At 34.8% G+C, this 12487-nt stretch overlaps 1 protein-coding gene across 4 annotated transcripts in view; it reads right to left on the minus strand.

The window, feature by feature from the left end:
• ADGRV1 (adhesion G protein-coupled receptor V1) overlaps positions 1-12487 on the minus strand; it is a 583497-nt gene that overhangs the window by 475147 nt on the left and 95863 nt on the right. For all 4 annotated transcript variants that reach the window (XM_074383772.1, XM_003920760.4, XM_074383775.1 and 1 more), the window contains exons 22-25: positions 5847-6023; positions 2437-2617; positions 1238-1440; positions 487-616 (exon numbers count right to left, since the gene is read on the minus strand). In XM_074383772.1, coding sequence (XP_074239873.1) covers positions 487-616; positions 1238-1440; positions 2437-2617; positions 5847-6023 — 691 coding nt within the window. The remainder of the gene's footprint in view (positions 1-486; positions 617-1237; positions 1441-2436; positions 2618-5846; positions 6024-12487) is intronic.

Raw genomic sequence — 12487 nt, forward strand, 5'->3', positions numbered from 1 at the left:
TGATTTAGTACACTTACACTTTTCATTCTAAAAGCACAACTCACAGGAAAATATCAGTGAGGTAAAAAAAAAAAGGGGGGGGTGGCGGGGGAAGAGATGACACAAACATGGTGTCCATATAAAAAACAGAGATCTTACTCAGAATTAACCAAACCTCAGAGAGAAAGTATATCTATGTGAAACTGTGAGTTGAATATTAATAAATAAAATGAATACTAAAAGTTAAGTAGAGAGGAGAATTTTCTTTCTACCAAGACAGGGATTATCAATCAAAAATGATTGATATATTACTACATATACTATGGTATACATTATCATGTGCCTTAAGTGATTATTAACTTTCAGGCTGCTCTCTCCAAAAATTAGTAATTTATTCATTTATTTAAGTAAGATTAATTCAAAGGAACATACTTTCGTAAAGGAATCTGCTGTCATCGGCATGGGTAGACAAGCAAATACTTAATATTTTTGAATCACCAGCCTTACCTCCTCCTTCCAAGTTTAACAACTCAACTTTAAAAGACTTTTCCAGTTCAGGAATAGAGTTATCAGTGATGTTTACAGAAATGTATTTATATCTTTCTCCTGGTTGAAATTCCAATGTGCCAGCAACATTCTGAAATATAAAAGACTGATCCATTAGATTAAAACTATTCTCTATATGAATTTGTAAAATCAGAATGTTTGTTATATACCAAATTATTATAAATACTAAAGCAGAAGAAGATAAGTAAAATACAAAATTGAAAACACTTCAGTGGGTTTGAATAGCGTTCAATGCAAACTCAAAATAAATATTCTCCAATTAAAGTAGATTATTTCTTTTTCTTTTCTTTTTTTTTTTTTTAAGAGACAGAGTCTCACAATGTCACCAATGCTGGAGTGCAGTGGTGTGATCATAGCTCACTTCAGCCTTGAACTCCTGGGCTCAAGCAATCCTCCTCCCTCCTTGAACTCCTAGGCTCAAGCAAACCTCCAGAGTAACTGGGACAAGAGATGTGCACCACTATGCCCAGCTAATTTTTTTTTTCTTTTTTTTTGTAGAGACAGTGACTTGCTATGTTGCCCAAGCTGGCCAACAACTCCTGGCCTCAAGCAACCCTCTCGCCTTGACCTCCCAAAGTGCTAGGATTACAGGTATGAGTCAGTATGCTCCAGGAAGTGTAAATCCCTTCAGAGAAGGGTTATGTCTGTTTTACAAGTGCGTATGCAGCTTCAAAAGGACTGAGTGAATTACCTGGTAGTCCTCAGGACTGAATGCTGTCAAGGACACTGTTCTAAATTCGGCAGTCACTATTCCCAGGAGTCCCTGTGCACGGATGACCAATAACCTGACTTCTCCATCTTCCTCCTGCACAGTGATGTGTGGAACGCTGCTGGCGGGCAAGGTCATTGCATCCTCGGGCTGAGGAGGCAGCCCTGTGGAGAACTGCAGCAAGCCTAGTGAAGACAAAGGGGCCAGGGTGCTCTCCCAATGATCTGTGCAAGAATTTTTTAATTCAATTAAAGTGATCTTACACAATTGTTTTGATCACCAGGCCAAGATTCTGAGGGCCTTTATTTAGAAAGATTTTAGCAAAGATTTAATTAACATGCTTTTGACACAGAATACGTTTATAAGCTTTCAGAATAATAAAAGTTAAATTGTTTATTGTCTTTGGCTTTACTCAAAGAAAGCTTTTCTTCCCACAGCAGCATCAACAGCAGGAATACTGATAGAGTTTTGAAATATATAGTTTCTAACATTTACTCATATTATATTAGAATCTCCAGAAATCATTTTAGAACGTATAGTAGAGCAGGTTAAATGACACCTTAAAGGAGTTGCAACACTTAAACAAACAAAAAAAACGTAAGTATGAAAACTAAAGGTGAAGAGCCTCTAAAGATTTCTATCAAACCTTTTAACACATGTTCTTGATTCATGCCCATAGAAGAAATATTATTTTGCAATACAGAAAACATTCCCAACTTACCAGGACAGATACTTGTGACAGTTCCCTAATCAAGAAAATTGTCACTATTTAGCATAAGACAAAAAGAGATTAAATAGTGATATATTCACTTCTTGAAGCTTAATAAAATATAAATTACAAAGTATTTCAATTACTTAGATGTTATCAAATTGCCATAGGACAAATATTAAATTAAAGAAATTTGACAGCTATAAACAGAAATGCCTTTCTCCATTTTAAATAATCCTGTAAAAGCTTTTCGAAATATATTATTGAACTTTGGAAACTGATCTTTATATTTTCTCTCATAAACAATGTCCCTCAAAATGGCAGCATACAAGTTAAAGAGTGTAGAAATAAGGGGGTCTGAAGGCATTCTACTTCCATCATTTGCAAAAAAGTGCCTTAAGAAGTTCTTAACAAAACTAAGTACATCCAGAGAAAAGAAGAGAAGATTTTTCTTGCAAAAGGAGCAGGTTACCATACGGATGATCGCTAGCTTTGATGGTGATATCGGTCGTTTCCTTTTCAGGATCTATGCTTGCACCACTGGTAGGAGTTGAGCCTAGCTTCCCATCTCCAGGAATTGCAGAAACCAATGTCACACGGAAATACTCATTAAGTTCAGGAATATCATCATCAAGAACATATATATTCAGAACCTATAAATATAAATATCCAGAGGCACTAAGCAGTGAGGCATTTAGAAATGACTACTAGAAGAAAATTCAAAAGGCAATTAGATTATATTCAAATGAAGTTACCACTTAAGACTTATTTCTGCATAAATTTAAACATTAAAATATTGTGTGTGTGTGTGTGTGTGTGTGTGTGTGCATATGTGTGTATACAGACATAGATAGAGAAAGGGCAGTCTGAATAGATTAATTCCTTTAAAATAATGGGATATATTCCTTAAAAATAATGGGATATAGATTAATTCCTTAAAAATAATGGGCTGCTATAATCTGACCTATGTTAAAATCTAATCACCAAAGTGGTGGAATTAAAAGGTGGGGTTTTTGAGAGGTGATAAGGCCTTGAGGACAGAGACCTCATGAATGGAATTAGTGTTGAGGGAGCTTGTTCGCCCCTTCCACTGTGATGAAGGCATTTTGAGAAGGCAACATATTTGTGAAGCAGAGTGAGCCCTCACCAGGCACAGAATCTACAGGTACCCTACTCTCAGACTTCCCAGCCTCCAAAACTGTGAGCAATAACTTTCTGTTGTTTATAAGTTACCCAGTCTAAGGTATGTTGTTATAGCAATCCCAACAGCCTAAGACAGGTGCTGAACAGTAGCATTTTCTAACAGTAGCCTATACATGCATCAATATCACATCATATACAATATGTTGACTTATCAATATAGTATCATGTATTTTTTTGTACCAAAGACCACGGTATTACAAACCTCAGGTAGAGATTTCCCAATTAAGAAACTGCATGTTCTATGATGAGATGTAATAGGCTAAGACGCAAGGGCAAAGTGTCTGTGTCTAGTGTCTGCCTAAGGAGGGCTGACATGCTCAGAAGGAGTATTTTAGAAAGTAAGATTCATAACAGGCCTAGGAGTCTGGCACAAGCAATCAATCCAAAAAATGTTATAAAAGGAATAGGAATAACTCAGCCATGCTCTACAAAATTAAACTCAAAATTTAAAGTTAAAAACAATTTCTCGTTTCTTTATTAATCAAAGAAACCCATTTGACATATGCAGTATGCTGGGGTTAGATATGGCGCCAGTACCCAATCTATCATAGGAGATAGATCTATAGGAAATCACTTAAAACGCAATGTGAAAATGTCATGATAGAGTTCTGTATAAAACAAAGTGATGAAGAAACTAACTCTACCTGGTAAAGGTTTTACAGCAGACATGTTTGAAGCAAGTTCTAATGGATTAGTTACAGTTGTAAATAATAATGGGAAAGGACATTCCAAACAAAAGACACTACTGACAGAAAGATGGGGACATGAAAGAATATGGCATACAGGGAATTGCAATCAGATCACAAGGCAAGAGGAAAACATGAGGCTGAATGAATAATCTAGAGTCAAATCATAGGGATCTTTAATGCTGTCACAAAACACTTGGACTTCATTCCATAGAAAGTGGAGATAAATTGAAGAATCATAAGCAGAGGACTGACAAAATGAGAATTCTGTTTTAGAACAAGTACCACGGCAGAATAAACAGAGTGCGAAAAACAAAAAAAGATGCATGAGGATGAGTTAGTAGATGATTGACCCGAAATGACAAAATTCTAAACTAATACAGTAACAAAAGAGATAAGGAAAAATTGATAGATTTGAGATTTGTCTAGAAAGAGAAGATGCAGGCCTGATGAGGTACTTGACATAGAGAGTAAAAAATAAAAAAGGAGTAATGGTGATTTCCAGGTTTCTCCCAGAAAGGAGAGTGACTGAAAACAAACTCTAAATCCAAATACAGTCTCCAAAATACTAATCATTGGTCCTAAAAGCACCTGGAGAGCTTTTCTTTTTTAACCTACTTTTTCTAGAGATTTTGATTCAATAGATCTGAGTTAGAACTTAAATTTGGTTTTTAATATACATTTTAATCATATTTTAAATTAAGAAGTAATTTTATCAGCAGCATGAAAAATAAAAAATAAAAATTTTAAAGGAATAATACATAACACAGCTGATGTGCTCAGAGAAGTGCAAAAATGTCATGTACTACCCAAATCATATAATTCATGAACTAAGGGAAAAAGAAATTGCTAAATTAGGTAATCAAATATATATATTTGAGACAAGGTCTGGCTCTGCTGCCCAGGTTGGAGTGCAGTGGTATGCTCACAGTTCACTGAAGCCTCAACCCTCCATACCCAAGCTATCCTTCCACCTCAGCCTCCCAAGTGGCTTACCCTACAGGGGCACACCACCATGTCCAGTCAAAATATTTTATATAATACTTAACTGAAACATTGATAACTGTTTTAATTACCAGATTTGATTAATTCTTATCTCTTTCAAAATGTATATAAATTTAATTTATAAAACAATGGTAAAGTACTAGTTAAACCTTTATCATCGGCTGGTCTGCAGACTAGTATCAAAGAACTTTTGTTATAAACTATTTGTTTCCTTATTTCACCAAATTATAGAAATTTGATCACTATTCCTTAGTTTTATTCTTTAGATCTTAACATTTTAACCCTTCCCTCAATTTTTTTAATCCAATTAACTTCTAAATCCCTAAAAAGTGTCCTAAAAATTACTTATTATCATGTATAAACCTTAACTCAATTTGCTATGTATCCTTGATGATATAAGTGATTTAAATTTTACTGTAAAAATTATACTGATATGCATATTCCAACATGATTAATACTTAAATATTTTGATATAGGAGAAAGACTCATCCCAATCTCACTTATAGAAAGTGTCATTTATTTATGGAGCATCTATTCAAACATGTGACTCTGGTTCATGGAAAGTTTTTTTTGAAACTGAGGTCATTTGTACTCTTGAAATGTATTTTAAAAACTCATTTCTCCAAGCTTAATGCCAATAAAATGAGATTATAGTTATAAGAACTTCACACTGGCTGATTAGAAGACTACCATTAAGAATTCTGTGGTTTCCTATTGCATCAGTAATAACAAAAACCCACAGATATATATCTGTTAGTTATACCATTTTTATTATGTTGGGATCAACAAACAAAACAGAAACATAGATTATTCAAAATTCTTAATTTTTCTTTCACATAAACATAAAAATATTTCATACCACAATGTATACCTAACTTCCTAAATATTTTTAATTGCTTATATAACAAGAAGCTGCAAAGAAATTACAGAATGAACACATCAGAAAAAGCTTTCCAGGAGGCTTTCAAAAGAACAAAGAAGGGTTTACCTCTGATCTCTGCCAAGGAAGGAATGTGATAGTTCCACTGGCATTAGCAAAGTCATCAACAAGGTAATTAATGCCATCAGTTTCAATCTGTGAGATGGTATAAAAAACATGCACATAATCCAGAGCTCCTCTGGTTCTCTCAACCACACAAGAAATGGTTGATCCCTCCTCTGCAATCTGAAATTGAATGTAAATCATTAATAGGAGCATAGCAATTCAAGTCAGTGACAAAATTACAATGCTTTCATGAATTCTTTTTACCATGAACTTAATTCTACAATTTTCTACCTGTCTAAAAGGGACTAAAGAGGCCTCTGCAATCCCCCCAATAAACTCTGAGTGCTAAGAAATATTTACATTCATTTTCTCCCATTCCTTTGTAGAGACAAATAAAACAAAGAGAATTATAATCTCTTAACTGCACAAGTAATTCATTCATTGATACCTTCTATGTGACAGCCACTGTTCTATATGCTATTGTTGCAAAATATTTTTTAATGCATAATCCTTTCTCCGGATTAGTTTAATTTCAAAGAGAAAGACAAACTTGCAAGTTTAAAATGGGCTCAGCACAGACAGACCAAATAGGGGTGTGGGTTAGGGGTAGAGGGTGGAACATTATATCAGAGAGAACTTTCTAGGCATAGACGTAAGCAGCAATATAGTATATTTGGTGGTTATCATTTTGGCAGCTGGGGCATGAAGTGCCAAATGGGGAGAGCCTTGAGAGATGCCTAGTGTGGGAACGACAGATCAAAGAGGGTATCTTTTGCCATGCTCAATATACTTGTTGGTATTTTTACCATATAAACCTAGAGATATTTTTGCAAGTTGAAAATTTTTTATCTAAACACTTTAAGATAATCCTTAAAAACTCTATGGTGGAAGCAGTGGGAATATCATCTAAAGGAAGGCCTTCATACTGTCAAAGTTGCAGTCTCTCAATTCAATTTTATTTTACATTAGCAAATATATAATTGGGAGAAAAAAGAACCAAAATGAATACAGATAACAATACAAGCTTTAATATATAGAATGCCATTCTGTATTTTTCATATGAACCATAAGCATCTTTTATCAGCATGGTGCTGGAATTTTAGAGAGGACAGATTTGGGATTTGTCTACAAACTGACAACAGTCAAAAGTTATCAATGAGTGTGGAGTCACCAGGGTATGTACCAACAAATCCTCTGAGTTTCACTGAGCAGCAGCAACCTATTCTCATGGTAAACAGGATCGAGTACACCTAGGGCAACTTTTATTTGCCTGCTGGTCCATGGACATGAGAGCCCCAAAACAACCTACTGGTAGGTCAGTGGTGCCCTCAGTGCGTGTCCTAGCAGACACACTCTCCCCAGCCCCACCACCAGAACAAGAACTTCTAGTCCAGTGGAGCCTAAAGTGGGAAACAAATTCAGGCAGTAGGTCACTAAAAGTGGTAGAGACAGGGATCTGTCACACTTCTACCTCCTGCTTCCTTAGTCTGTGTATTCCAGTTTTTGGGGACACAGAAACAGATACCAGCCATTGAATGCACACACTGCATCCTGGAGGACAACACTTCAACCTTATAAGAAGCTGTTCTTAAGCCGACACTGTGGCTGGGTCTTCAACAGGCCATTCAATTGTATGAGGCAAGCTACTTCAGGTGATGTGGTATACAGTGAGGCCAGTGAATTAGTCCTATGACTATGTACCCATTGTTTCACCTCCTTCAAATTAGTCCCTTTGAGGTCATGTGATGCAGTTCTCCATGTGGTTAAAGCAGGCATTCTTTATGCCTTCAGATGATGGTGCTTGTATTAGGATGTATTAGGAGGCTAAAGTATCATTTTCAGTAAGAATGAATTGCAGTTTCCTGTGGAGTGATAAATTTTGGTTGGGATCAATGTATTAGTAAATGTTTAACTGGGAAGTGCTTAGCTTTGATCTCTGCTGTTTGCTGTTTGGACATTCAGCAGCCACCAGTTGCTAGATCAGTTGCTAGATCCAATATGCAAAGGAGCCTCACTCTAATTTCATGGTTGTTAAGAACCTTTCCAGAAACGCCCCCTCATACTGTGTTGACTCCTGGTAATCTACTCACATGACTCCTCCCCAAATGTCTTTGTTTCTAGTCTTGATATTCTAAGCCCCTGGCCAATCAGCTACACCATGAGCACTGCTCAGGGTTGAATGTAGCTTCATACTTCAGGACATTTCTCCATCCACAGAAGATGAATGGCTAACAGGACAGTTTACAGCTCTGCCCTCTGCCCTTCAGAAACACCTCTGGTTAGGGCACTAGAGAGGCAACAGCCCACTCAGAGCAAGCAGCAACATATGAAGGAATCCATGAAGCAGGCTTGACTTTCCTCCTGTATCAAGTCAGTCACAGGTTTTGGGTAAGAATCAAAAGGTTTAAAATATGTCCATCTTGAAATGTCTATGAAATAAGTATCTTAGAAATGTGTCAAGTCGTAACTAAAGAAATGGGTCTGGAATTTTAGAGAAAAGGATGAGATTGACATCATAAATTTGGAAGTTATCAATATATAAATGGTATTTAAAGCCATATGAAATTGGTGACTAAATATATAATTATACAAATGGTATTTGAAAACTGGTTGTTAACAACGGGAAAGTATAGATGGAGAGGACAAGAGGACCAAGTACATTTGATTCTGCTTATAACCCTTATTTTGAAATCATGGAATTGTTCCAACACAATTGATAATATATTAGGGAACAATTTGGATACAGCTTCAACTTGCATTTGCTTATAAGTGATATTTCATTCACAAGAAACTTGGTGAACACAGAAAATCACACCCACCTGAAACAAGCCACATACCTCAAACACATGCCTCAAACAACTACCAGCTACTCAGTTCAACATCTGTTACCAGCTACACTTAACTACATCTAGTGTTATAAATTTTCCTCCAATTTTAGATCATGTTCATTCTATCACTTCACAATAACACACAAGCTGCAATCCTTCTGATGCCCACTTCTACCAGTAAACTTAAAGTTTTATTTTTAAGATAATATGCCATACTTATTGTGGTTTGTAAATATTAAATATCTAATGTGTAAAACATTTGTATCAGGTCCCTATTTTTTGTAAGCGTCGATGATCAAGTTCTTCAGCAGTGTTCTCCTAACCCCATCTTTTCCAGGCGCTCTGTGTTTCTCATTAGGCATCTGGCATAGCGTGATGATTTTTAAGAATCCATCCATCAGTCATGGCAGAACTGACCATCCTGAAGGTGGGGCACTCCAACCTTAAGATGTTGGACAGAAGAGCAGGACGCAGCTTGAGACCCAAGTGTCAATACAACATTGGATTTAATTTCCACTTAGGGACCTACATTAGGATTTTCACGCTAGCAGAATGGTACATGAGCAAATGCATGGTGCAAAGAGTGCAGCTATAAGGCCGATTAGTCCTGAGCTTCCTCATTCTACCACTTATCAAGCATTTGCAGTCTTTTCTAAAAATGGGGATCATAACACCTCGTGAGTTAAATTAATAAACTATTAATCTTATATGTAAATGTTAAACTCAGAAATGTATAACTTAAATTTTTATCAAGTCCATCAGCATTACCACACAGCATTTAGGACTAAGATGAGGATTTTGTATGCAAAAGTCACAGGGAAAATTTAATTAAGTATACTGTATATACTAAAACCTTCATCAAAACTTATAGCTTCCTGAATATTTTCAGTTTAAAAAAAATCACTATTCATATCTAATAAAAGTATGTACAGTTATATGCTATATATCAACTATTATAGAAAATTTAATTAATTAATATTTTGTTCAATAAAGTAAACTTTGTAAGTTATGAGCTTTCGAACATCAAGAGTCCATTAAAAAAGAAACACTAGGATGCTCAATGCAAATCGACCTTTAATACTTCTGAATTTACAGAGAAATAAGTTTTGCCTTAAAAAGTACTTTAGCCAAAAATCATTAAACAATATTGCCAAAAGGCTGATAATTATTGAAGCTAGGTTATGAGTACACTGGGACACATTCATTTATCATTATTTTTGTGTATACTCTATATATGAAAACTTTCATTTAAAAAAAATTTCTAATTCAGCTTAAACTTCCCCTCTCCCCCAGCCAGGGATTATAATCCAGGGGTATCAGGTCTCGAGTTACGAATGATGTCCAGTAATATGCATTACATATTTCTGACAAGGTCACCCAAAGGCAGCACTTTTAGAAATACTGGACTCCAGTACATAAATAGTAATAAAGAAATGCATAAGACATAGAAAATATCTAAACCTTTTTTCTAATATTAAAATATTCATCTAATTGAGTTTAGAATTAGGATACAAACAAACATTTAGACCAGTATATGAAGGGGCCTAACATCCATAATAATCATCAAACCATCCCCACAGGGTTTCTCACTAGAAACAATAGTACTCACTACCGTCTCCTCTTTTAAGTCAGGAATTTGCCAAATATTCAGATCATAAGAAGAGTAATAATAAACAGAAATAGAAGAGTTTTTGAAATATATTTTCTTAGAAAAAATAATGCAGTATTCTGAATGATGAATTGGCCTTCTCTATTGAAACAGAAAATTAAAGCTACAAATCCAATTAATTTTTAATTTTGTTTCATGCTTGGGTGATGATTGGTGATATCACATTATACCAATATCACTTATATCTAAAGGAATCTATTCACATAGCATATGGTAGGCACTTAAAAATAAGCACAGTCCAAGTTGAAATGATATTCTTATTTTCATAAAGACCTTCTCAAATTGTCTTTAATTGATTCTCAAGCCATAGTTTATAAATATAAAATATAATGCAAGTATTAGTTATAAAAACAAAATAAGACTAGTAAGTTATATTAATCACTATAAAAGCAATCTCATTAATTTATAATTATGTGGTATACAATTTGGCAGGACACATAAAAACAGTGCTAAAATATGGCAGAGAGAAAATAACATAGGAAGTACACAGAATAACAAACTATGGGGAAGAAATATGAGAATGTGGTTACTAGGCTACAGATCTAACAAAATCCATCTTCTGTTCAATACAGATCCCACTTGAAATCCAAAGCACTATCTGGCATGACTCACCAGGACCCTCAACTGCCTCACAGGTTTTATTCATTCTTTCAATTACAGTTTATTAAGCACCTGCTCCTAACATCCATAATAATCATCACCTAACATCCTAACATCCTCTTCTTTGCCAGGACACAGTGTACCCGGTGGGTAGGAAACAAATGACAGAATAATTACCTTCTCTTTCAATATGCCAAATATCAGGGTATGTCATAGTCTACATATTTGTTTAAGATGTCATTATGCTATCATTTTAACCTTAAGATTACTTTATGTCATACGAATCTATGAAAAGTAAAAGCATAACATAATTCAGAAGGCCTGTTTTAAAATTTTTTAATTTTTATTTCAATTTATAATAGACCCGGGGGTCTCACTATGTTGCCTAGGCTGTTCTCAAACCCCTAGGCTCAAAAGACCCTCCCACTCCAGCCTCCCAAAGTGTTGGGATTATAGGCTCGAGTCACCATGCCCAGCCCAGAAGTCTTAGATAGGGTGTCTATTGCATTTAGAAATTTGAAGGATTTTTTTTTAAGTGAAATTGTCAATGTCATTGCAACAACATAATGGAGAAGAATCTGTGGAAGTAGCTGTGGTCTTTATTTCTAAAAATGAAGCAAGTTAATCATAAAATTTAAACTCTGAAGATAATTACAAGCATAGAGTAAACCAGCAGTTCTCAAATGTTTTAGTTTCAGGACCCCTCTACACATTGAAATTATTAAGAACCCCAAAGAGTTTTCTGTTAATGCAATTAAAATCTGCTGATATTTTCAATATTACAAAGGAAAAATTTTTTAAATTAAATATTGATAACTCATTTTAAGACATCAATAACAAATCCATTAGATGCTAATGTAAATAACATATTTTTATGAAAAATTACAGTTATCAAAATAAAAATAAATTAGTGATAAGGGAGCATTGTTTTATCTTCCTACAAGTCTCCTGAATGTCTGGCTTAATAGAAGACAGGTGGATTCTCCTATCTCCTCTTGCAATCAATTTGTCTGTTTCTATCTTTTACTTTGGTTAAAGTGTACAAAGAAAATCCAGCCTTATATATATATACATATATATTTGTGTGTGTGTGTGTGTGTGTGTGTGTGAGACAAAAAAAGGAATAGGATTTTATTAGTCTTTCAGATAATTATGGGTATTTTTCCTTGATATTATACCAAAATCCAAAATTTGACAAGTGGCAGTTTCCTAGCATTTAGTTGCAATGTGGAAGCATACTCTAGTACTTTAAAATCCACTAGTCTACCTTGTACTTTGAAACAGTCTTTTACCCAGGCATGATTTGCAACAATATGCATTGATTACTTGAAAAATATTAGTTACTGAGTTACACAGATCTTCAAAATGTTGACACACATTATACAACATAATCATCCTGGTTAATATCACTATCAATCTTACATGAAAAGTCTTTACACATTGGGAAACAAGCTCATTTTTTATTTCAAAATTCAAAGTTTCATTTAAAGACTGAACTTTTATCATCAGCAAGAACTATATTTTCCTTGCAATCACTGGCTTACTAT

This window comes from Saimiri boliviensis, chromosome 1 (assembly GCF_048565385.1).
Source record: "Saimiri boliviensis isolate mSaiBol1 chromosome 1, mSaiBol1.pri, whole genome shotgun sequence".
Classification (NCBI taxonomy): domain Eukaryota; kingdom Metazoa; phylum Chordata; class Mammalia; order Primates; family Cebidae; genus Saimiri; species Saimiri boliviensis.